This window comes from Mustela nigripes, chromosome 15 (genome assembly GCF_022355385.1).
Source record: "Mustela nigripes isolate SB6536 chromosome 15, MUSNIG.SB6536, whole genome shotgun sequence".
NCBI classification, from domain to species: domain Eukaryota; kingdom Metazoa; phylum Chordata; class Mammalia; order Carnivora; family Mustelidae; genus Mustela; species Mustela nigripes.
The window spans coordinates 11,695,900-11,723,453 of NC_081571.1; the positions used below are offsets into that span (position 1 = coordinate 11,695,900).

The 27,554-nt window shown below is 34.3% G+C and overlaps 1 protein-coding gene across 1 annotated transcript in view; it reads right to left on the reverse strand.

The window, feature by feature from the left end:
* UBL3 (ubiquitin like 3) overlaps nucleotides 1-27,554 on the reverse strand; it is a 63,723-nt gene that overhangs the window by 10,024 nt on the left and 26,145 nt on the right. The window contains exon 2 of the mRNA XM_059377521.1: nucleotides 791-899. Coding sequence (XP_059233504.1) covers nucleotides 791-899 — 109 coding nt within the window. The remainder of the gene's footprint in view (nucleotides 1-790; nucleotides 900-27,554) is intronic.

Below are 27,554 nucleotides of genomic sequence, written 5' to 3' on the forward strand. Positions count from 1 at the left end.
ACTGTGTTCTTTGTTGAAATGAGTCTTGTCCCTTAAAAGTCCAAACTGCTTTGGCCAGTAAAATTAAGTTAAATCAGCTGAAACATTGATATCACTATAATACATGCCCTAAAAAGGACCAAGCTGACTTAGGGAAAGTTCGAAGGAAAAAAACAAGCTAAAGACTCACTGTAGGATGGCAAGGCAAAGTCCTATCACATGGTAAAGAATCAGAGAAAGTAAGAATACCACTCCTCGACTCCCTCAAATTTTGTTTGTCATGGATACTGACTTGAAAATGCAATGCATAAATGGATTTTATACCTTCTTGCCCTTGTCGTTCAGAGGACACACGAAGTGACATGAATTAGAGATTAACTTATGTCAAACTCAATTTTAAATAGGTTATAGTTATAGATAGGATAGACCAATGAGAAAATAGTTTAACTTGTTAAAAATAATTTTTATTATCTTTTACTTTGTGTTTTGGTATAAACAGATTTACTGATATGAAAGTTATGTGCATCTGTTAGCTACTTTGTGTTTTTTTTAAAAAAACAATTTTCATTCATATTAAAATGGTTCTAAGGCAAAAACAGATTTTGCATACCGGCTCCTTCCCCATTTTGCAATAAAGTAGCTGAAGAACAAAGTGACAAATAACAGTGTTCCTTCCCCTTTAACTCCCAAGACTAATCTCTCAATTATCTGTTTTTTTTAAAGTCTTCATAACTTTTTCAAAATGTTTGTGAAACGAGGTAGGGCATAAAGAATTAACATTATTCATTCTCAAGAGAAAAACACCACTCACCCATTGGCCAATTGTCATACACATGCTTTGCAATGTCAGAAGCAGAATCATTAGGAGAAAACAGGAACTCTTTTGTTTTCCCGCTTACCAAGATGAGGCGCAAATTTATCTGAAAGAAGACAAGGATTCTTTTAATACAAATCTTGAAATTTTGAAAGTAAATAAAAATGACTCCTAGGTTTTTCATTTCAATCACATTCTGAACTATTACTAATGCTATTTTCTGGTTTTATCTATTTAAATTCTGTAAAGACTTTTTTTTTTTTTTTAAAGAATGACAATTTGGCATATGATTTCATTTCCACTGTTTAAATATATGGGGGAGGGCAGATATGTTTGTCATAATAAATAAAAGGAAAACCAAAATTCATTATGCTTTTATATTTTAACTACTCCAACAATGTTCAGAGTTGGGCTTTTGTAGGTTATCACTATTACTTTAGCATACATATTTTCCACTGAAAAACTAACAAAAGTGGTGATGCTGCAGGTCACATCACTAAACAGAAGAAAAATTTAGTTGATAATCTACTTAGAAAAAATAATGAATTAAAAACAATGAATTAATATAACTTTTTTTTTTTTAAGATTTTATTTATTTATTTGACAGAGAGAGATCACAAGCAGACGGGAGAGGCAGGCAGAGAGAGAGAGGGAAGCAGGCTCCCCGCTGAGCAGAGAGCCCGATGCGGGGCTCCATCCCAGGACCCCGAGATCATGACCTGAGCCGAAGGCAGCAGCTTAATCCACTGAGCCAACCAGGTGCCCCAATATAACTTTTTATCCTACAAAAATTATTCAAATGTAAACAAATTAACCAGAAACAGTAAAGAACTTTACAATGGTTAAAGGAGGAATCAATAATATGTTAAATCCAAACGCCTGATCATTTATTGTGGGAGGGCAGAGGAGAAGCTATGAGTGACAAAGGACAGAGATTCATCCTCAGTGAATAACCTAAGGTAAATAATGGAATTAAAATTTTTGTGGTCCAGTGAATTTACACTTCCAAGTAAATATGTCTGTTTATACCTTTTGTAAAACATTTCTAAATGTTCATTTTTAAATTTTTTTCTCTATCCATAATTATATGATTTATTTTTAAAAACCGTGACATCACTCATTTCCTTATAAGTTACAGAAATGCAAGTGGGATTTTCTATACTTCTGGGCCTCTGTTAAGAGAGGAAATAAGGCCTTCCCAAAAGTTGAGTCTAGTCCAGAGCTGAGTCCTGGGACTAGCCCAGCTTCTTTATATATAAACAACAGAGAATGTCATTGTACCGGTTTGAATTGTGCCTGGTCCCAGGTTAGCCAAGCTCTCTTCTTCAGTTACCAATACTTTTTGCTTCTAAAAAAATACCAGAAGATCTTTAAGATGGCCAAGTCTACAATGAATAAATTGGTGCCTACCACAGAGTCATTTAGAGGCCAGGTCACTGGTTTACTATCTACCACCAACATGGCCAATGCCATTCCCAATGCCTCAAATGTACTGAAAGTTATAAAATATCTCCTCTAGAAAAGTGCTAAAAGCACAAACAATTTCTCATTTACTGGGATGTGACTGGATCCCACATTAGATGGAGGAGAACTAGACTCTATACTAGAAATTATATTCTAACTGTATGTGCATTCTATTTCCATGAAAAGTTTTTTAGAAGATAACAGAAAAAGAAATCTATATTCCAGGTGAAAAGCTCTTTCTATATGTCCAGTAAGAATTTCTTGCTGCCTTTTTAAATCAGAATGAAATTTGAAATTAGACCAAAGCGTAATACAGGAAGTAATACAATCAGTAATACAGTAATACAACTTAAAAAAGTTGTTTTAAGTTCCATCTGAACAAAATTCAAGTAAGTTTATAAGAATGATTAAATTTTAAGAAAGCACCACTTAGGGCGCCTGGGTGGCTCAGTGGGTTAAAGCCTCTGCCTTCAGCTCAGGTCATGATCCCAGGGTCCTGGGCCCCGCTTCAGGCTCTCTGCTCAGCGGGGAGCCCATTTCCTCTCTCTCTGCTTACTTGTGATCTCTTGTCTGTCAAATAAGTAAATAAAAAAATCTTAAAAAAAAAAAAAGGAAGCACCACTTATTTATTTTATAAAACAAACAAGTAATGAGTGATTCTTAAAGCAAGGAACGCAAGATCTCTACAATATGAATTTCAGTTCTCAAGAGATATACTATTTATAGCTGTCTCTTTATATGTGATATTGATAAATATATACTATATACTTTGAATTTATATGGAATCTTTTAATGGAATCAAACTATTATATAAGGATCCTTCAGCCATTAATGTCCAAGAAATTATGCCCCTCATAATGGTTCAGCCATGTGTTTAACGAGAAAAAAAAATAATTAAATTCAAGCTTCCTAAGAGTTATATAAATGATATAAATCTACTTTTTCTCAGAATCGTCTTCTAAGTTTAGAACTAATCTCTATTGGGCTTTTATTCAAATTATAATGTTTAAAAGTAACAAAGAAAAAGGGGAGGAAAAAGGACTTAATTCTTAGAATCTGCAAAGACAATGCCAAAGCATACTTCAGTCTTTCCCTATTATCCATCAATACGGAAATGGAAAAATAGCTGATGGTATATCCTTACTATAGAAATCTCTAGTTGTTAAACAACACGAGGTATAGATCTACATGATGTGACATGGAAAGGTATCCACAATATATTAAACTAAATAATACACATCACCCACACCATAAATCGTTCATGCAGCAAAATTCCCAGCATTTATTTTAAAACTAATATATATCACTGTTACCAGTAAAATGATTATTTCATTTTTGTGTTTCAAAATCAATGGTCTAAAGAATTCATGCGCATCTAGATTTTCAGAATGTTGGAAACTTTGGGCCCTTCGCTGTGTTTGACAGGTTTAAAAACTTTTTTTTTTAATGTTTACAGGGGGACATAAACGTTTTAGTTTGACACAGACCCTACTGAGCCCTACTTACTCACACTGGCCTTCTTCATAGCATACACTTATGATACCTGCCTGGCCCCAGAAAACATTAAAGTTTGTAACTCATGGTAGAGCTCTGGGCTACAAATTCAAAACAAGATGCAAGGTAAGATTTCAAAATCTACTGAGAACTTAATTACCCCTTTGGGTAGGGAAAAAAGAAAATATGAAAACTCTAAGTCTATAAATACATAAATCTAAGAAATCATCAAATATTACATTTAAAACAATCTAAAACTGACAATAACAGTTAAAGACTGCTTCAGGAAAGAAGTTTATGTCCCAAATTAAAAATAACAGCAATAAACCCACAAACTTAAATTGCTGAGTGAAGTCACACATTGCCTGAAACATTTTTGCTGCCTAGAACAATGGGTGATATATAGTAGGTGTTCAGTATTTGTTGACTAATATTTTAGTTTCTTTCGTTTCAATAAGCAAGTGGAAATGTAGACTGGAAAGATCAGCACTAAGATTCAAATGAAGGTTTCAGCATTCTGGACATTTTATCAAATGCTGTGTTATGTGGAATGGGAATGGGAGGGGGCACCTGGGTGGCTCAGTCGGTTAAGGGTCTGACTCTTGATTTCAGCTCAGGTCATGAATTCAGGGGTGGTGAGATGGAGACCAGAATCAGGCTCCAAGCTCAGAAGGGACTCTGCTTGAGATTCTCTCTCCCTCTCCCAACCCCCACTCTTAAAATAATAAATAAAATAAATCTTAAAAAAAAAAAAAAAAGAATGGGAATGGTTAATAATCATTTTTTGGTAGTTGTATGGACAGAGGGATAGTTCCAACATGTAAACACCTCAGTGCTTAATTTGTTAGGCTTTGGATCTTCATTGTCAGTAACATGTTTATATAAAATACTATAATTTAGTAAGGCATTTTCAAAAGCAAAATTATTTCTAATTGTGCCTAATTTTTAAATGAAGCTAAAGACAGGATTATTGATATGGAAGATTATTGGATGAGTCTGGACTTGTTCCTGTGTTTATGTCTGGGTGACAACCTTCCTCCGAGACTACAAGTATACATCTGCCTCAGTACACAGGCAAGTGTACCTTAGGGCTGTTAACACCAAAGGAGGAAAACACTAAATTTCCATGCTTTCTTTAGAAAAAATCTCGAAAGCAATCACCCAGATAAACATCTGGATACACAGGGTGGTCAGTACTTAATTACTCCTATATAATAGTAAGAACTTTCTCAAGCTCATTCAGATAAATAATGTCAATTATAGTTCCTCTCAGTAAATGTATGGCAATTCCTATACATGTGAGCTAGTTTCCCTTAAAAGATTATGTTCCATTAAATATTAATGAAATTTTTTTTTTTACTTCTTTGAAGCCATGCTAAGTCAATAAAATACCTTAAAAGAACTTTTGCTTGTGGGGTCCTAGAATTCTTGACACATTGACAATGGATTAAAAACAACTCTTATTTACAGCTTAAAATGTGATACACTACATGTACATACTTGTCTAAAAATAAAACTGTTAATCAAGACTCCGAATTACTTGATATGAGATGGAGCTCCTATTATGTAATAAAATTTCCAAGGGATGGTGTTCAGATTATCCAAATGAAAGATACATTTCATAGTTACTTTTGAGGCAAAATAAAATCCAAACAAGACTTTTAGTGAGGTAGCAACCTTAATCATTTCCTGTAAGGCCAATGGAAATGACACAAACTCCTATGCATGTATTTCAGTTAAAAAAAAAAAAAGAAGTTTTTGATCAAATTGTTATCTCTATTTGTCAGGCTATAACAATCTAGAGACATCTCTAGAACTTAATTCACACAACAATCTGTTTTCAACTTGTCAGGCTGAAAAAAGAGGAAGTAAACAGGGAAAGTGGAAGATGAACTGGAGTGGTCTTTGGAAATGAAACAGACAAGTATGGAGATAGACCATGCCCTGTAAAAGAAAAGTGACTGTTTTCTACCAAGAGATCAACAGGTTGATCAGAAAAGGAATTCCGCCCTCCCCTAGTATATTCTATCAAATAAATGAAATCTTAAAAAGAAGGAAGGAGGGAAGGAATTCCCAACATTCAAATGAAGAAATTTTTGCCTTTGTAGTGCTCATTCCTGCCTTTCTTTGCTAAAAGGCAAGCGCAAGTGGCCAGTGGAAAGATGTTAGACTTTCTTTGCAAGTCACTTTTCAAAAGCTCTCAATTTAAAACTCAAGGGGATTATACAGAGTAAATAAAGCTAACCCCCAAAGGTTACATACTATACAACTCCAAATATATAATATTCTTGAAATGACAAAACTATGGAATGGAGAATAGGTTAGTGGTAGTGAGGTTTTAGGAAGAGGGGAAGGGGGAGGGGTGGCTCTATCTATAAAAGGGAAGCACAAGGGACACTTGGGATGAACTGTTCTGTCTCTTACTGTGGTTGAGTGGTCATATGAATCTGCACATGTGATAAAACTACACAGAACTAAATGCATACACACAAACAAGTGCATGAAAAACTGGAGAAATCTGAATGAATCTGTGGACTTTGAGACTATACTACAGTTATGTAAGATGACAGTACCAGCAAGGAAACCCAGGTGAAGGGTATATGGGATTTCTCTGTACTGTTTCTTTTAACAAGTGCATGTGAATCTATAAATATCTCCAAATAAGATGTTTTAAAAAACTGGCACTCAACTGGCTGAAGATTTATGTAGTATTATATGTCGGTCTTATTCTTATTTGCATTTGAAGATGAATAATGCTTTTTAAAAAATTACATTGTATGAAAATAGCTACTTGATCTAGAAAAAAGGATATAAGTCTACCAGTGACTTATTTTAAGACAATGTATAAATTTAAAAATAGATAAGCATGTTTTCTTGTTCCTAGAGTTACAGATTTGTAAATGACATATTTTGAATTTTTACTAAACATTACAGAAAAATGGAATGAGAGAGAAATGTGCTTTTTTTTTCACATAGGACTGTTTTAAAACAAATTATTCAAACAACTGCAGTGCTAAAATATGGTAATCATATATTTCATAAACTTTCTTTTAGTTGTTCATTTATTCAAGCATTTTCTGAAACAGACACTGTGCTTGGTGCCTTAAGGATTTTGTAACCTTGAAGCTGTGAGAGAGACATAAAAACATAATTATGGGGGAGAGGGTAGCTAGGATATAAAATTTTAAGTGCTCATAAATATTAGCTGAATTAATTTTTAAAACAACAAAAGGAGGACCTGTGAGTCTGACATTCCAGAGTAAGGTCTATATGGCACAGTGAACAAAGAAGGAGAAATGCTAACACTTGCCACTTATTGTGTGGTTTTACTGTCCTTCGGGTATTGCCCTTAGTTACGACTCACCTAGCCCATTTCTGAAGCAGGTATTACTACCCCATTTTAGAGTTGTAGGAATGAATTTAGAGACTTTAGTAAGTGGACAAGCTAAGATTTGAACCTGAATGTGCTAACAACACAATATTTGATGTTAACCACTCGGGTCAAGTGAACCAGGTGGTCCCAGCAAACTCCTTACCAATGTCTCCATATTATTCTCCAGCAACATCTCAACCACTCTTGCCCTCACTATGGTCCAACCACAGGTACCTTCTCTCAGTTGCTCGAAAGTGCCAAGTTCTTACTTGTCTTAAGGCCTTTACACAGGTGGTTTCTTGTGCATGGAATGCTTGGTGCCCCACACTCCCCACCCCAATCCACACACGCTCTGGCTCACATGTGTTTGAGACAGGACAGCACGAACAAATCCTCCTGAGCCTCATCCTCCTAGATGAAATAATGAAACTAAATTTTTGAAGAAATGGAAAAAGAATTTCAAAATAGAATTAGAGAAGCTAAGAAGCATTCCTATTCCCCATTGGAATAGCAGCAATCCTATTTATGAAGAAGTTATATAAAGCATCCATGGAAACAGATTTTAACTTCTAAGAAAATACACCCGAATTCTTGTCTATGAATTTACTTGTTTATGGAGTCATAAACTAAGGTACACTGGGATTTGCTAAATGGATTGAAACTACAGTATCTTTTTCTATATTCTTTTTAGTACTCAGCATGATGTTGATTCTAATATACATGAAATATGAAATCTTTATAGGTAAAAACTGAGTGGAATTCCTTTTTATTTGTAAAAACACTTACCTAACCTGAACAACAGGCAAAGGGGAGGCGAGACAGTTCTCCAGTTTAAGTTCCCAAGTAAAACTTTTACGACATCTCATTTTGGTTGGCATGTGAATTTCCAGAATATTTAACTCATTTTTAAAATACAGGTAGAGAACAACATTCCAATGCAACATTTAATGCTTTTTAAATTATATGACCCTGTCAACTATTTCGTCATTAAATTATTTTTTGAGCACTGAACAATAAACAAGAAACTGTTGAGTTATGCAAATGAATTAACAACAATATTAAATTAGCCTACTTGCCAGCTAGAAAATGTAGATTAATTTTTTTTCCTCATCACTGAAGAAACAAAGAAACCACTGGGTTCTTATAAGTACAGTTCAGAATCAAATAATGTAACTCAAAATTTATAAGGCATTTATAAGGCACTGGCACACAGTCAGTGCCTAATTAGCTATTATCATAAGTTATCAATCATTGTTATCCTCATAACCATCATTAGTTAAGTAGATCACATTATACCAACAATACAATGCTCTCTCTTTAAATACTTTATAATACACATTTATTTTAAAATAAGTTTGGGAGACTTTTTTATAATTAAAATTTCATGTGAAGGCTGAACAATGTATTTTCTTGAGAAACCCTGCAAATTATTCTTAAAATTACAATTTTTCAAGTTCCAAATTCTGTAAATAGAAAACATGTGGGTTCTGAAATTGAATTACAGTTCTATATCACTTTAAAACCTGACTATAGGATTCAAACTAGCTGCTTTAACCAGATTTCAATATGCAAGTGTAGTTGTCTAATTTCCTATACATACTATCAACTAAATAGTGAATTTGAATGAAACCAAAGTAGTCTCTCTGGGACACTGGATCTGTATCTAGGGAAACCTTTGTTTTGAGAAAGACTTTCAGGTCTTATGACTCACTTAATTAAGAACAACAGTTCGTTCAGTACAACTGTTTCTGTCAACCAAGCACTGAAGATATTAAATGATAGATAGGAGAAAGAGAACCGGCAAAGGCAAAGCAATAAGGAGGACACTGGGGAAGGAAGAGAGTACCTTTTCCTATATTCATAACATTATGTTCACATTATTTCAGAAGGATGACAATTTTCTGTTCTCTATCTCCTGTTCTTAGTAGAAATAGGACAGTGTACGTTTTTTGGCTTAAAGCCTAAAATCATGGGGAAGGAAATTAGTATTTACTGAATATCAACTATACACCAGAAGTTTTCCTTACAGATAGTATCTCATCTGAGTAGTTCTAGACACATCCTATTTTAGTATCTACTATATAGTTCTTTCTCTTGCCTCTAATCACCTAGAACTACAATAAAACAGGGTAGGACACAGGAAGAATCTTTTAGATTTCTTTATCTCTTGTATTTGTCTGGACTTGTCATCATTTGAGCCTTGCACCATATTCCCCTCAAGGTGAGTACTTGCCCTTTTGCTGGGGGTATCAATTCCCAGATTCTTTCACTCATACTTCTTCTATGCCATTATCAAATTCTCAGTACTACTTTAAATCTCATGCCTTTTACAATTTTCCTCACTCATTCAACTTTTAATACTTAAGACTAGAAGGAGTCTCAGAATGCATCCAGTTTGCAGATAGCGAATAGACAAGGGAAAAAAGAGGCCCCAGGAGACTAGCTAGTTATTGGTGAAGCAGAAGAGTACAGCCCAGGTTTTCTCTCTGAGGTCAGGGTTTGTTCTAGCACACTTCAGTGTCTCCCCAAACACCCTCCCAAGGTCCCCCTACATCCTCCTAAATACTGGACTTACGTCTTATTCAAATAGCCACTCCAGAAGGTCTTGCTTTTCTCTTAGGATTCATACAACTTTTGAGACAAAATACTCCTTAATCTGCTACACACTAGCTGAAAACTAATTCTATTTTTCTGAGTGACAGAACTTCTAGGGAATATAAGTAAATGTTAAGAGAAAAAAAAAGCACTCTTATATACTGTAAAATAAATCTGGAAATGCCAGGTTAAAAAATTCAAACAAGATGTCTGCCAAGAGCTGTGGGAAGGGAAATGGAGAGTTAATGTTTAATGATTACAGACTTTCAGTTTTGCCAGATGAAAAGAGTTCTGGAAATGGGACGGCAGTGATGGTTGTGCATTACAAATATACACTGAACTGTACATTTAAAAATGGCTAGGATCACAAAGACAATGGTTTGTTGAAAAAATAATTCCCCATTAATAATTAATCTTGATCCTCTGATGTTTTAAATCACTGAAATATAATAAAACAGTTGGAGAGAAATCTCATTTAAGTAATTCTGATATAATGAAGTATTTCACTTTATACAAAGTATAAAAATAGTTAAGATGGTAAATATTATGTGTATTTTACTACAATTTGAAAGCCAAAAACTATTTACAAAAATATTCCAAGTTTCTTCACTGCAAAACTTCTCAGAATGTTTCATATGCCAAAATGACTTTGTGAATCTATAAGGGGAAGAAGGACCTATGATTCTACTTTCAGATGACACTTCAAATGATGGAATACACAAATGTTTACTATAAACAACGTACTATGCAAGATGCCTCAGAAGAAACAAAGATGACCAAAACATAATCAGTACAGAATTTGCTATAAAGCATTCAACTGCCTCAGCAGGCAGTGGGGCTAACACAGGCAGCCGCTGAAAAAGTTTCTTTACTGAATTTCAAATTTGTTGGGCATAATATGTTGATGTGGAGCCTCATTTGAGTGTAATGAAAAATCAGTCATCAGTCTTATGGCATAATATTTTATCATAAAAAATGTTAAAACAGTTTTAATTAAAATAACCTATTTATACCTTTTGTTAGAGGATGCCAAAGTGACCTTTTTTTTTTGTAGTTATGACTGTGAATTAAATACCTGCATCACTGCTGTATGAAAGGATAAGATATTTCCAGAGATGGTCTTTAATATTTGACTAAAACTCACATTAAGATGGACACCTTGAAAACACACATTTGAAAGCCTTATTTTTCCATAATCTTTTTTTGGAAAATGGCTTAGACTTGATGCCATGGCTGTGGCTAGAAAACAAAATAATTTTAATGTGCGCCTTTGCCCTAGAAAAGTGAAACTAATGGTTCTCTGAGGGACTGTCCTAGATGACTGTTAAAAGTCCCTTCCAGCTCTAATATAAAATAGGCATGCTATTTAGAAATAAAACAATTCTACTATATATGATTTAAAAAAAATGTGTAGAATACATTAGCAATCAATAATGACCAGGTTATTCCAATCAGTCATTTTTTATTTGAATTAATAGCCCAGTGCCTTCATTTCCTCATCACTAACTCTGATCTTTAATTCCCTATAAATCTGCCTATTGAAACCACACTTACTCAACCATACTCTTGAAGGTCACTTACGACCATCTAGTAAAAGACATGAAATAGCTTCTTCTCCTTTCTCATCTTCCTTAATCTCTCTGTAACATTTGACACAATTTATTCCTTCCTTCTTGAAAGTCTTTCCTCATTAGGTTTTTGTAATTCCTCAAATGTATTTTCTGAAACACTACACTCCATGAAGTATTCTGGGAGAGAAAACAGTTCAGTGGTCAGGTGAATTTGCAAAACACTGCTTCATATATTCCTGTTTTGGAAATTTGCCATATATGTTAACATATTAAAAACCCAGAGAATTCTTGCAGTGAACAAATTCATCTAATTTTAACACAGTTGCAGTATTTAACCATAGAACCAATTTTTCTTTCCCATAGTACCTGTTACTATCCCACAGATCTAGGTTTTGGTAAAACATGCTTTGGGGAATACTACTATTCCTGCTTTCGACCTTCTCTTTCAGTTGTTCTTTTTCCTCTTATACTCCACATATGGGCTTTCCTAGGTTCCCTCATCAATCTTTTCTTCTCCAACACTCTGTCAGAGATCCCATCTAACCCCCTTCATTCAATGGCCACCTATGTGGAACATTCCCAAACCAATTCTCCATGGGGCACAAATTTCATTTCTTCAACTGCCGGCTGTCCCTTCAAAATTGATCTGTTTAAAATTCTTTCTTCCTAAATCAGAGGTATCCCTCCTGACTTACTTATTTCTGCTAAATTCTGGTCTCTCGGTTACTCAGGCCTGAAGGCTCAGCGTCATCGTTTACTCTTTTTTCCCCTTTACTGGGTTACTAGATTCTTTCAAGTTCTCTGTGCTGCCTTTCTCATCCCCAAACTTCACCTTGCACATTGCCGGACAATTTTGGCTTTAAAATTTTGTCATTATGCTACAGGTAACTAACATTTACTGATCACTACACTTACATTTACTGATCACTTACTGATCACTCAAAAGCAGTCAAAAGTATATAGTACTTTGCATGAGGTATACAGTTATGTTATACAACCTTAGGAGCTAGGTATTACCAGTTCCCTGTTGTAGCAGGGATGCTGATATTAAGTAACTTAAGATCTCATAGCTCATAGTCCAAACTTCTCAGTCCAATCCAACTACTATTTCCTTAACAAATTTCTATTCCAGCCAAATTGATAAATTCATTATAAATCCTATCCTGCTGAGAGAGAATCACAGGAATGAATTCCCGATTCCGCTCACTCAGTTCTATTGCCTCCTTCTGAAGCCTATGTGACCACTCTAGCCTGCACTGCCCCTTCCTCACTCAGTGTTTCTATCCAATCATGGGCATGTGCTGAAGCAGTCCTATATATCCATGTTTGCCTGGGACAACTCTGATTTACACTTGTGGTATTACTATTCTGATGAACAGTGCTCCCTTTTACTCTCAAAAGTATCTCAACCTACATAATACATTATAAGGTCATCCTACACATATCATATCATTTATTGTAGCAAGATACATTTTATAAATATGTCTTAACTCTCCAATTAAATCATGGTCTTTGAGGGTGGTAAATCAATCTTGAAACTTCTTTATAGTTCTCTTCCTTCAGAAGTTGTTAACTGATATCAACAAGAACAGTTGTGGAAATGAGACGCCTTTGGCTGTTTTTGTTTCCCAACTGAATCTTCATTTTAAATCAAAAGAAGAAAAATGCATATTAAATTAATTCATAGAGTTAACCTCATATGATTTACTTTGCCTGAAAAATAGTAGGTACTTAATATGCTGGAAGATGAATGAATAATGTAGCAAAATATGCCAGACTACAGACAATATTCTTAAAATATTTTGAGAATGTATCTATAACAGTATAACCAGGAAGCAGATTACCAAGATTACAAGCAGATTACCAATAATTACCAAGAAAAAATTTACTTTAGTATTTTTTACTGTTACACAGTTAGGTGATGACAGACTCACCATTTTCCATATACAACTATTATGGAATATAAGCCCTGAAACAGACTACAGTGGTAATGAAAAACAGTTGCTCTGAAGAGGGCAGAAAGAAAAAGACATTTAAAAAATCATCCTATTCTTTACAATATGTTTGTCAGTCAACTCATTATTCAAAAGTGATAGCAGGCTCTCCTATTTAAGAAGAATACATTTTGTCTGCCCATGAAGAAAACAATTGTTCCAGGCTGCCTGTGCTTTGCAGTCCTATTCAGCCCGCACAGACAATTTGCTTCAACCTGTGACTAGTGATACTGTCACTTAGTGGTGCCCCAGATAGCCATGACCTCGTGTGCTCTTAATATGGAGGCTCTCCCTTATAAATTAATGTCTCTGGAATACTCATGGATTCTTAGTTGAATACAAGCGTGCTTTAATTATTTATTTATTAATTTTTGAAATTTTAACAAATAATGTATCGATTTACTTAGGATTAGGCTGATGAATTATTCAGCAGCAGAGCTCTACATAACAAACAGGGGACAAAACAAGCGAGTATGATAAATGCATCTATATCAGCAAATAACATTAGATACAATAATCAGTAAAATACAGCATAAGATCTATGCAGGATATACTATCTAAGAATGTTAATTAACACAATCATTGAGTGCTAATCATTAGAGGTGAATGCATACTATTCATTTAAAAAAAACCCACACACATGAAAAACCTGAAAGTTCATAAAAAGTTGTTATAAAATATAAAGCCAGCAACATCAAAAATATTTAGTATTACAATACAGAAAGCAAAACAAATGACAGCAGATGGTTTCAAAGAAGGGAAAAAGAGAACTACAGAGTAATAAAGTACAAATTACAACTAAAAGGGAAATGTTCACAAAGAAATAGTTTAAGAAAGGGTCAGGTGAGCTCCTGGGAAAAAGTAAATGACTAACAGCAAGAGAAGAAATATTTATAAACAGGAAAGATTGTTATGAGCAGATTAGATAATTATCTGAATACATGGACAAGAAAAGAGCAGGAAGTATCCTTGCTAGAGAATTAATTCAAGAACTAAAGGACTCCTGGCACTGAGCTGAAAATACCACATTATATTTTTTGCAAATTTAGAAATTCAGGTTCAGAGATAAAGAAGATTCGTGTAAGGTTATGAAGAAACCAGGAGACAGAAATCTTCAATTGATGTAGTTCAGTTAAGTACAACAACTCTCGGACTTGGACTAGATGCTGAGCAATGTTTGGGGGCTTTTTTTTTAACGAGTGAAATAGCCTGTTCCTGTCTATCAAACACCATCTGCAAGAATATGTGAGAAATTTCAGGAGTTGCTGACTTATATCAACAATAACTCTGAGTAACGAACACCATAAAACAGATATAAAAGTCTGGGAAAGATACTTAATGAGTCTCTGGACCTCTTATTATAAGAACTAATGACAGTGTTCCTATCACTTTCATTTCCTAAATTAGATTTTCTTTTATTTTCAGAATATTCATGACGTTCATGTTTGAATAATTACCAGTCCCTAAGGTACTGTCCTTAATCCATCTTCAAAGTTGTATAAAGTATGACTATTGGCATAAAAGCTGCTATCTTAGGTAATATAATAAAATCATTTTTTCCCAATTTTCTGCAGAAGCAATTCAACAATGCTAAGAGGCACTCTCTATTAACACCACTCCCCCAACCCCCCCCCCATCTCTGTCTCTCTCTCTCTCTCTCACACACACACACACACACACACACCACACACACACATGCCCACGTGTATATTGACCTTTCCTGGTCTAGCTTAGTTCTGTTTGCTAGGTGAAAAGTAAGTACTCAGGTAAAGGTTAATGTAGAGAATATGATAATGAATCTAAGAAGTTAGAAGAAGATATGAAGAACATATGATGCCTCAACAAAGGAGGCTGCTAGTGAATATGATTTTAAATGTTATTTTGATCACAATTATTTTTTCCACAGCTACTCAGTTACCAGGTTTGATTAATTTTTCTTCCGCAGTGTTTACTGCATCTATTCCTTCCCTATCCCGAGCCCCCATTCCCTCTATCAACATCCTACTTCGGACCATTATCACGAGTTATCTACTCATTGGTCATCCTGGGTATTATTCTATGTCCCCTTCTCCCATGCTTACAGGATTAACTGTGTATGAAAACTCATCCATACAACAAATATATACTGGGCACTTATCACAGGCATACTATGCGCATCCTTAAATATTCAAGACCTCCAAAAGCAAGAGAATTTAGCAGGTACACTTTAGTTTGTGCTTCTAAGGTCGTGAAATTGGCTTACACATTGATTATGTTTTCTGACAGCAGTTTTGGGGGAACACTAAATGCATCGGGCCTACAAAATAACAAAGGCACAATTCTACCCAAAGTTACTGTTTATAGTTCTTACCTATTGAAGCCAAAATAATTTCTTATTGGCCGCTCTTAAACTTTGAATACTAGAAACAATTCTTTTCACATCCAAGTATTCAGGCTATTCGCTCATGAATGGAGATAGTGATTTTGATCACTTTTACATAAGCTTTTATGTATATAGGACCTTGTGCCTTCAGGGAACAACTACTATTAATGGCTTTAATTTAGCAAATACTAAATAATTTGGATCCTAACCAATTCTAATTTATGAACTTTTATGTCCCAAGGTTTCATTTGTAAATCCACTGTTTGTAACCTAGATTACTTTTCTATAGAAAAAAGTCTATATATGCATTGTCAATTTCCCAGAGAATTCCTAAGAGTCTATTTTATCTAATAATATGACTAAAATATACCTAATATGCAGTGAAAATAATCGCAAACACATATAACTTACTACGTGCGCGTGCTCCTCTTCTAGATGTTTTTCCTGAATCTAGCATTTACTCTTTGTGGCAACCCTACAGGAAAACTATCATTATGCCCATGTTTAACAGAGGAGGAAACTGAAGCAGAGACTCAAGAGCCTGCCCAAGGTCCAAGAGCTATGAAATACCAGAACTGGGTTTCAACTCAACCCTGCTTTTAGCAATTACATTAAATTACCTATAACTATTAAAAAGTTTTAAGTAGTTTAACCTGCAGAGCATTCAAATTTTTTCGAGTACATCATGGTTTTACTTCAAATGACTCATTTGATATTTCAGGATCTTCTGAAGTTCAATGGTTTTATTACTTCCCTCACTGTTATTTACTTAATTGCTCACATACATATATATAGAATTTACTTCAGGATCACTATATGTCAAAGCTTCTGGGTAAGCTGAAGCTCTTGAACTGCCCCATTCATCTCCAAAACATATGCTTCCTAAATAAATAAATCTGACTTGTTCTGGCTTTAAAAACAAAACACCTGTTAGGAAGTTAACTGTAAGGGCAAACAAATATTGCCACAACTTCTATAAAATCACTCTAGAAATATACTGAATTAACATTTGATTCCAATTCTTAGTGTTGTCTTGTATGTTATAGTTACGGGAGGTAGGGTTATAGCTTCATATTTTAATTTGTTCATTTTCTGTAAATTTCCCTCCACAACTGACTGCTTTTGGTAATACAAATCTTGGTAGCATCATCTCCTCACCCCAAGAAACAGAGATTCAAACAAAGTACTAACATAGGTTCAAATCAGAAAAATGTATTACAATGCATGTGGGATGGTTCTGGACTAGTTTTTCCATGAAGACAAGAAGATTGGGGCAGGTGTGAAGGGCTGGAAAATGGAGAGAAAGCTGAGTGATGATTCAAACAAGAGAGAAAGAAATGAAGAGACAGAGTCCCCAAATGAGAGGGAAAAGAAATCGCTGACTCAAAGACGAGGGGTGTACGGACTATTTGTTGGTCTCATAACTCATGGACAATTGAGGTCAACAGTCCTGGATCCCTGGGCCACCTTGTGTGGGGACACAAGTGTGAAATAAAAATCCTGTTCTCAACCCAGGTATAAGTGAACAGACTAGTGGGAAATTTCCCTCCAGGTGGAAGAGGAGTGGACACATGACTGATCACACCATGTGAACCCTCAAATTAGGAACAATGCCTCTTTCTCTCTTGTCTTGAGACTTGACTTCAGAGTAATCAAATCTATCTGAAAACAGTATGTAATTCCTTGAAATCATGCTGGTGTTCTTGAAATTGCTTCTTTTAAGTATATACAGTTGTGATCCTTGAACAACGCAGGGGGTTAGGGGCACCCATCTCCTCACCCCAACATGGTCAAAAATCCATATATAACTTTTGACTGCCCCCAAAACTTTACTAATAGCCTGCTGTTGACCAGGAGCCTTACCAATAACATAAACAATTAACACATATTTTGCATGTTATATGTATTACTGTATTCTTACGATAAAGTAAGCTAGAGAAAAGAAAATGTTATTAATAAAATCATAAGAAAAATTCGATATACAGTATTATATTTCTCAATACTGTAAGCTTATGTCATCTATTTACATGATGAATCATCTGTCAGTACCTACATCACTACTATCTTATATGATACAAAACACTATAGATGCTATATGTATTACTAACAATAGATATCAAAAATGGAAAGATAATGTGAAACAGAAGTGGCTACAAAATTATTATAGTAGCACAGTATGTACTATAGTTAATTTTATATAGTTATGATTTAATACTGCTCCTTTATTGTTTACATTTCTCTTAACTGTGAATGGCACTATATATGGTCTGCATTTGTGTGCATAAGTTTTGATAAATTTTAACTTTTTATAATAGATTTTTGTATATTTTCTGGTAGTAAGTGATAAAACAGAATAGTATGTATATATATTCTATATATTCATGGCAAAACATATTTTTAAAAGTATTTGTAGGCTATGCAATTCATCTGCACGTCTTTTTTCAAACTGTCACCAATCTCCAAAAATGTTTTCTAATATATTTACTTTTTAAAAAAAGATTTTATGTATTTGAGAGATAGAGAGCATGCAAGCAGGGAGAGGGGCAGAGGGAGGAGGAGAAGCAGATACTCCCCACTGACCAGGGAACCCCTACCCATGCAGGGCTTGATCCTAGGACCCTAAGATCATGACCTGAGTCGAAGGCAGATGCTTAACCAACTGAGCCACCCATCACCCTCAATATATTTACTTCTTAAAAATCTGCATATAAGTGGACTCGTGCGTGCACTTCAAACCTGTGTTGTTCAAGGGTCAAATGGAACCTATTCAATATTGCTCCAATCAAAGTAATTGAGTCAATCACAAGTTAAACTAAAACTCTAAGCTCTCTATTAAGTCAAAGTTTCCATTTAGCTATAAAATTAATACTGAGGACCATTTTTAAAACCGTGGTAGCAGTAGTAGGTATTTGGGTTTTGTTTTGTTTTGTTTTTAAAGTCTTTATTTTCAATGACATCAAAAATAATTTAGTTCTGCTGTTCAATTCTTAACTACTGAAGAAAACAGAAAACAAAAGATAAAGCTTAAAAAAAAATCCATTGCAAAGGAAGAGGCATGTTAGAGCCTCTTAGAGCCTAATAGAAATAATTAGATGATAAAAATTCAGCCATGATCTTTAGCCTTTTGGCTAAAGATTTGAGTTGCTTCTGGAACCCTCAGAGGTAGTTTCTGTGGCAGGGGTAGTTTTTATACACAGAAAATTCTTTTTAAAAGTTTACTTAGGTTTTAGTTTTTGAAATCAGTCAGTCAGTTAAGTGCCTGACTCTTGGTTTTGGCTCAGGTCATGATCTCAGGGTCATGGGATCAGGTCCCCCTTCTGGCTCTGTGCTCAGAGTAGTCAGCTTGAGATTCTCTCCCTCTCCTTCTGCCCCTCCCCCTACTTACACACTCACGCTCAGGCATGCTCTCTCTCAAATAAATAAATCTTAAAAAAAAAGAAAAGAAAAGAAAAGAAAAGATAGAGTTACCTGGTGAACACTGCTAATCTTCATTAAGGTCTCCTAACACATGTCCACTGGCCAGGGCAGTGCTGGAAACATTATTACTCTTGTACTCCACAGAGACATTCCCCAATACATGTTCAAATCCATAATTTCATTCACATTACATGCATATTAGGGAAGCACTTTAAGAACTATTACTTTACCTTTTATGTCTACTGCAAAGATTGAATAAAATAAGTATGAACACTTGCTGTAAATTCTAAGACCTTAAAGTGCTGTTACACTCATATTTACGTAAAAGAAATAATCGGCTTCAATAAAATAAAATGGCAACCCTCGATTTATCCTTTTCCTAACCTTGCTCAGTTACTTCCTGTCTTATAAGTGAGGTTAACATACATTTAAGCCTATAAATCCTTTGAATATTAATTAAACATGTAAGTAAGTTCTATCACCTCAATTAGATTATAAACTTCTCAAGGGCAAGAATCACAATCCCATCTCTTGCATTTGTGTCTTTACTTCCTTCTACTTCCTCTCTCCATTAGTCAGTGTTTCAAAGAGTGGGTATTTCTGGTAGCACTATTAAATATCCTTAATGAAGGCATGGTACAAGTACTGAACCAGCTGATTATCTTCCCCAACATACGTCAATAAAATCATCAGGGGGCCATTAGAGAGAAAGAGAAAAATAGCATGATTACCATGATCACCAATGCAGTCTCTATTGCAACGACAGAAGAGGTAGCTCTAAAAAGAAGCAGCTACAGTCCATATGCTTACTAACAATCCTTATTCCAAAGACTCAAGGTCCTTGGAACATCTACAATCATTCTATAAATTTTTCAATCTTTAAACAATGGTTATTCCGAAAATTTAAATCTGAATAAGGTAGCTTGAAACACATATAAGATACACAGAAAATGAAAACTATTAAATATGCTATAGCACAGCTATTACACAGAGATTATATAAATGAATTACTTTTCAAAAGAGGGAATTCAGCAAAGAAATTGAACTGTGCGATCCTCATTGAATACTCATCAAAATTTACCATTTTAGTAGTTTTTGACATGTTTTATATTACTATGGGTGGTGCTCATAACAATTATAAGATTTACTGACTGCTTACCATATGTCAGAAACCATGCTAACTACAATTACATTAAACAGCTATTATTAGCTTTATTTTCCAGATGAGAAAACTGAGGCTCAACTGAGCTTAAACACCTTGCCAATGTGAAGTGGAAGACTGAATACAGCTCTGACTACCTCTGAGCCCAAGACCTTAGGCTAAGACAGGATTTCTTAAACTCACCATGAATGGCATTTTAGAATGAACTCTTTATTGTGAGGGGCTGTTCTGCGCATAAAAGGCTGTGTAGTATTACCACTAGTCTCTCCCTACTAGATGCCAGTGGGACCTGGCCTTCCCTGAAATAAGGGCAATACAAAAAGAGTCCCCAGACATTGCCAAATGTCTCCTACGGGGCAATATCACTTGACTAACCACTTTAACTTGCTGAATCACCAAAACCACATTCTTGGAGAAATCCAGGGCAATGGAGTAACTTCATCTTTTAAACTACACAGCAAAAAAGGCTATTTCAAATCATTTGAAATAAGATCAACTGAAAAAAAAAAATGCTAACTGAAGATATTCTATGGTTAAGTAAAAATGTTTTAATGGTATTTAAATTCAACAAATTACACTATTGTGTTTTATTTTCTTTGCTCCATATAGAAAGACCATAAAATTATGACTCTGTAACAAAAAAACAAAAAACAAAAGACAAAAAAAATCCTTTTTACATGCAGATGAGTGTCAGGTAACCCATTAGATAGAATAAAGGCCATTGCTGCGATTGTGGGGGGGAATCAAAATTCGCATTTTGAAAGTATTTTCAGACCAGTTAAGGACTACTTTTCTTTTTTTGTTCTTTATCACCTCCTTTCCATGTCATATACATAAACAAATTTTGCCTTATTGTTTTACCTATGTTTCTTTTTCTTTTAGCCTAGAGAAATATTACACCATTTAACATCATCATTTTATTTCAGACTTTGTTTTGAATGACTTTTGCTTGCTTTCAAAATAAACCCAGATCTTAAAGGACAAGGCTTGCCACAAATATGGATACTGAAAGAAAAAGTCCAAAGAGTAAAAGTATTTAATACAATGGCAGAATAAATGGATTGAGGATAAAACTTCCTAAAACGATTCTGGGATGAAGGGGAACGGGAAGTAATGACTATACTAATACCCAATGGTTTCAAGAGCTTATTTCAAAGTCCAATTGCTGAGCAGTCATTCCTTGTCATGTTTATATTTATGATCATCTAAGGGTTTTACTTCTCCAAATACAGTCAATTCAAACAGATAAGTCACTGAATTTCACAAACTATTTTATTTTTTTAAAGATTTTATTTATTTGACACAGAGAGAGAGAGAGTTCAAGCAGAGAGAGAGTACAAACAGGCAGAGGGAGAAGCACACTCCTCGCTGAGCGGGGAGTCCAATGCAGGACTCATTTCAGGACCCTGAGATCATAGTCTGAGCCCAAGGCAGCCGCTTAATCCACTGAGCCACCCAGATGCCCTGAATTTCACAAACAATTTTTAAAATGTCTTTGAAATACTAGTTTTGGAATCTTCCTCTCCTATATATTTGACAAGAGATACCAAAAAAATATTACAACTAACAGGTTTAAATTTCAGCTTATTTCCCCTTCTCACTTTAACTGCATGAATGAGAAGAGGTTTACATTTCAGCTTCTTATTTCCACTTCTGACTCTAGACACATGAATGAATGAGCTCCGATGGCTGATGGTTGGACAAATTTCAGGAGAGGAGCTCAAACAGTGTAAACACTTCTAGAAAGTCATTTGGTGATTAATATTATAATCTGTAAAAAATGTTCTTCCTCTTTTACTCATCGATTCCACTCCTAAAAATTCATTTGATATAAGGCATTACGAAACAAAAGCAGAAGAAACAAAGTTAAGACATAAAAATCTTTACCTCTAAAAAATCTTAAAAATGAAAAGGCAAGTATGGGTTTAATATATCCAAAAAAAAAGATAAAAGAAAAATATGGCAAACCAGCTTGATGGAACATAATACGGCCATTAAAAATTTCTAAAACATGGGAAAATATGGATGGAAAAAGTCAAGCCAATCTTTTGGTATGCTAATACAAGCCAGTCTGTCAACTAGCTTAGCAACAGTGCCCTACAGACACGTGTTCATTCAAATAAATGATGTTCTCTTAATTAGCACACTGAGAGGCTGAGGGAAAAAAGCTCATCAGTCTCTAGGCAGACACCAAAGAACCACTACCAAAGAAAGATTATCATTTATTTTATATGATATATCCTATGATATGACATATTTCAGTTATAAAACTAAGCTTCTTTTTAGTTTTTTTTTTGCTTTAGTTTATGACCATTGTTAACTGGCATTAGCTATCTGGGTAATGAGCATGTGTTAGAAATTTTAACGGATGAGCAGTCAGAAATCAACCTAAATAAACCTGTGACCAAATGCCGCCTGAACTGGATGGTTACATTGTTTATGTCTACGTGGCATGATTTTAAAAATTTGAATGTAAAAATTCAGTGACTCGTTTATTATTATGAGTTATTACCATATGGGGTGGGGGAAAGAGTTGAAAACATTTTTTTAACTTTCCATGAATGAAAAGGCTAGAACTGTCTCAGATTCATCTGGTATTAGAAAAAAAAAATGCTGAAACTGCAAAATTTATATTAAAAGTTGAATTCTGGTATGTTTTAATTAGTTCTTTAAAAGTAAAAGCTAATAAACACCTATTGATATTAAGCACTTATATCTTTTAAAGTAAAAGTTAAGGGCACCTGGGTGGCTCAGTGGGTTAAGCCTCTGCCTTCGGCTCAGGTCATGATCTCGGGATCCTGGAATCAAGTCCCACATCCGGCTCTCTGCTCAGCAGGGAGCCTGCTTCCCCCTCTTTCTCTCTGCCTGCCTCTCTGCCTACTTGTGATCTCTTCAAATAAATAAATAAAATCTTAAAACAAAATAAAGTAAAACTTAATTATGATTTTTAAAATATGTATTCTGCACAGAAAGAATGGTAGAATAGAAGGGGAAACCCCACAACTTATCAGAATTGGGATCAAGTAGAATATTAAATTAAGCTATGATTTAAATTATATAAGAATAACCTGAACCTATAAAAGAAAAGATCTGTGTGGAAAAGGGGAGACTGGGTTAACTGACCTTACTCTGATTTTTTTAAAAAATTACATTAGTAAGTAAAATAAAAGTTAGAAGGTGGGGAAAGAGAGATGCAAAAACTGGGAAAAGTAGACATGAAAATTACCTTCAGAGGGACTTGAACATCTGTCACTGAGGAATGTATATGGACTAATTCTTGGTAGTTCTCAGGGCATTCCTGGGACCAATGGGAGGTGATTTTAGGAAAGCAAATCATCAGCGCCGGAAATAAAAGAAGCAGGCTAGCTTATGAAGAAACGAGTTTCCCTGGGGGGCCAGGGTGGCTCAGTGGGTTAAAGCCTCTGCCTTCAGCTCAGGTCATGATCCCAGGATCTTCAGATCAAGCCAGGGAGCCTGCTTCCTTTTCTCTCTCTCTGCCTGCCCCTCTGTCTACTTGTAATCTGTCAAATAAATAAAAATCTTAAAAAAAAAAAAAAAAAAAAAAGAAAAGAAAAGTTTTCCTTCCTGATAAGTATGCTTGCAGAGGGCAAGACAGTAACTACTTGTTTATGTACTAGCTAGAATACTAAACTAGACTAAAAATAACCTGTAGACCTTTCCAACCTAAGAGAACTTATATTTGTTTCATGTTTATTAACGTGTCAACACTATGCTAGACATTTTATATATATATTTTATGAAAGTAAGGCTCAACAATAGTGTTTTTAAAGAATATTTAGTATCCTGAAAAAAATGAACATTCCAAAATGCTGATTTTAAAAAGCAAAACATGAAACTGTATTTATAGCATGACAGAAAGATAAATAAGGGAACATGTAAAATATTAATAGCTCTTATTTCTGGGATACTATGAATATTTGTGGACTATGGATACCTTTGATAGGATAATTAGTGATTTTGAAATTCTACTTTATCCTTTCTGCATTTTCCCAAACTTCTAAAATAAGCATGGTTACACTTTTATAAACAACAAAGATTATGAAAACAGAGTTTAAGATATATTCAATCATTCTACATTGCTTTGACCTGACATACAAAATATAAGTGTATCTGGCCCCACAAATACATGTACGTACATACATAACAACTTGATAACACATAATCTTGTATTGCAAGCATCAGAATTAATTCAAAAGAACCAGAAAGTTAAATATGAAAACTGTCAACTGATCCAGAAGCACAGGACCATTTTAATTAAACTAAACAATTAAAATTAAAAAAAAACAAAAACAAAAAACTCCATAGAGAGTAGAAACGATTGAAGCATATTTAAAATCTCAGAAACACTAATATTTATGAAAAACATAAGTGTCAAACTAAACACATGTCTGCTATTTCATGACAACAGAACAATTAAATAAATGGCCCACCAGCTTTCCACAGTAATTCTCACCTTAAAATTCTGTCTGAAAAATAAACTCAAATTTTAATTTTCCAGCTAGATTTTTAAAATTCCCAAATCTCAAGAGTCCCTCAAGCAGTAGAGATTTAAAATCATGTAGGGAGACTTTTCAAATTATATTTATAGGCTGGACCCCCTCTTGAGAAATTCTCATGTGTCCTCTTGGATGAAATCCTGGTCATTTCTACTTTGAAAAGGGACCTTAAATACTGCCTTCTTTTTGAGAAACATGGCTACAAATGCTTTGTATCTTTTCATAGAAATTAGTCCCTTTCAATTTGAGAAAGTACAACTGAAAGAAATATTATGAATTCCATTGTTACTAAATTTCCACATAATTTGTCCTGCCACAGTTTGTACTGAATGAATGTCTGAACCCTCACAACATTCAAGAAGTTGAAATGATAGGGCATGATTTTAAATACTCGTTGTATGCCATTTTCATTCAATTAATCCAACATTAAATTACACACAGGCTCGATTTAAAAATACACTCTTAATAAGCAAGTCTACTTTTTAAAGAAAACTATGAAGGGTTTACAAAAAACTAGGGACATTGGAAATCCCTTTCTCAAATGAATTGGTGGGCATCCTAAGTAGCATCTTGCATCCTAAGTTAGTAAATTACATGGAAGTCATTCAATTAGATAAAACTGTGTCATGGAGGGGAAAAAGCCTTTTACTCAGTTAGTGGGTTGTTATTTCCTCTTTCATGGTTATTGATGACATACTAATCTTTACATTAGTCTACTTTAGAAAAGAAAATAACCAGAAAATATCTAACGCCAGGCTGGAAAATAGGGTTTAGAACTCTTGCCAATTCCTACCGCTTTATAGCAGATACTAAAACTGCTCCATTTAGAAGGATTCTGAAGCCATCTCTGGGCTGAGTATAACATGAGTTGTGACCCCACATCTATCATAGACAAAGTATATGGCTAGGGGACCATAGGGGTGGGCAAAGCTAAAATGTAAGGGTGCCATATATTTACTGATCCCAGTCTAATGCCTTTTTTAATTGTACCAAAATATTTGCTTCATTATAAATACTAAGTGAGGAGTTCTTTAGCTTTAATACAAACTGTATATAAAAAGGTATTAAAAAACACTTACTCCATTCTAAAATTTGCTTCTATGGATACATGGCCATTGTCTGAAAAGATATATTGTCCTTGGCTTTGTCCTCTCTCCTGACTCAGTGCTACACGTGCATACTCATAATTCATTTTTTTTTGTTTTATGATTAGTAATGCTTTATTCAGTAGCTTCTGTGTCAACGAAGCAGTTTTAGGCTTTACTGTAATAACCTCTTTTTTTCCTACTGTAGGGGCTGCATTTCTTAATAATATTGAATATATCCCATATTATATTCAACTATAATTATCAATGTAAATGTAATGAAATCTAAATACAGATTGAGTTATTTCTGATGAATATTTAACATCTAAATTGAGATATGCTATAAACAGACTTCAAAGACTTGGTATTAAAAAAAAACCTGTAAAATACCATTAATTTTATTTTAATTACCTGTTGAAATAATAGTATTTTATATATTGGGTTTAAAATATTATTTCACCCATTCACTTTTTAATGCAGCTACCAGAAAATTTAAAATTACATATATTTGGTTACATTATATTTTTACTGACAGTGCTGTTCTTTAAATAATCATTTTTAAACAAATTGTGAATAGGATTTATGATATTCAAAACTTCCTATTGTATCTACTTGGAGAGAGTTACTTACTACATTTCTTGATGTCTGTTTTATAAAGACCTATCTCACAAATTTCACACTTAGTGCCAACAAAAACAATTTCCTTTTCCTAAGTAATTGGTGAAGTTCTGCTTTACAATTTTAATCTTACTATAAAAGAGTTATCCATTTTTCTTTGCCCACAGGAAGCTCAGAGCCAAATAAAAGCCAAACTTTAATAATTGTAAAGAGTCTACAGGAACAGGACTCTACCCACCATTACTTAGTATTCTCCCTTTTTTCTTTGCTCAGATTTTATTTTTCTTTTTGAAAGACACACCTTTTTTTTGTTGTCATGAGTTCAGAAGTAACCTTGAATAAGAATCAAAGCCTGGATAAACACTAAAACAACTCAAGACAAAGGCAAACTCAGTTAAGGAAAATATAAAAAATTGTATTCAATGCTTCAAAATGCTCTTTCTCATTTATTTCTCATTTTCTATTGCACTATGCATAGTTCATTTATTTCAGTGAAAATAAAGCAACTTTAATCAACGTACCACAATACTCATATATTTTGGAGAAGGAAAACCAAAATCATTTTGAAATAAGATGAAAATCCTTGGAGGAAAAGGTGTCATGGGTGAATATTAGTGACACTGTTCTGCCTATCTGATGAAATAATGTTTATCGTAACAAAAGAATCCAAATCAGGCTCCTCAATTTATTCATGGGAATTCATTCCTATTCTGAATGAATACAACCAACCTAAGAGGAAAGATGAGTTTTGGGTCTAACTTAGAAGCTTCAGGGGGAAAAAAATTACGTACCGTAATCTGGATATAGAGTTTGTGAAATTATTTATTTTACAGCCAATAATCGGTCGATCTAATTACCTCAAGTATCATACGTAGCAACAAAATCTTTACATATTCACATATTTTACTCTTCATTCCTTAACTAAAACAGCCCACTTTTTGGCTTACAAAGAAAACAAATTTCTGGGGCATCTGGGTCAGTGGGTAAGCTTTCCACTCAGGTCATGATCCCAGGGTCCTGGGATGGAGAGGAGCCTGCTCCTCCCTTCTACTTGTTTTCTCTCTCCACTCTCTCTCAAATAAATAAAATCTTAAAAAAAAAAAAAAAAA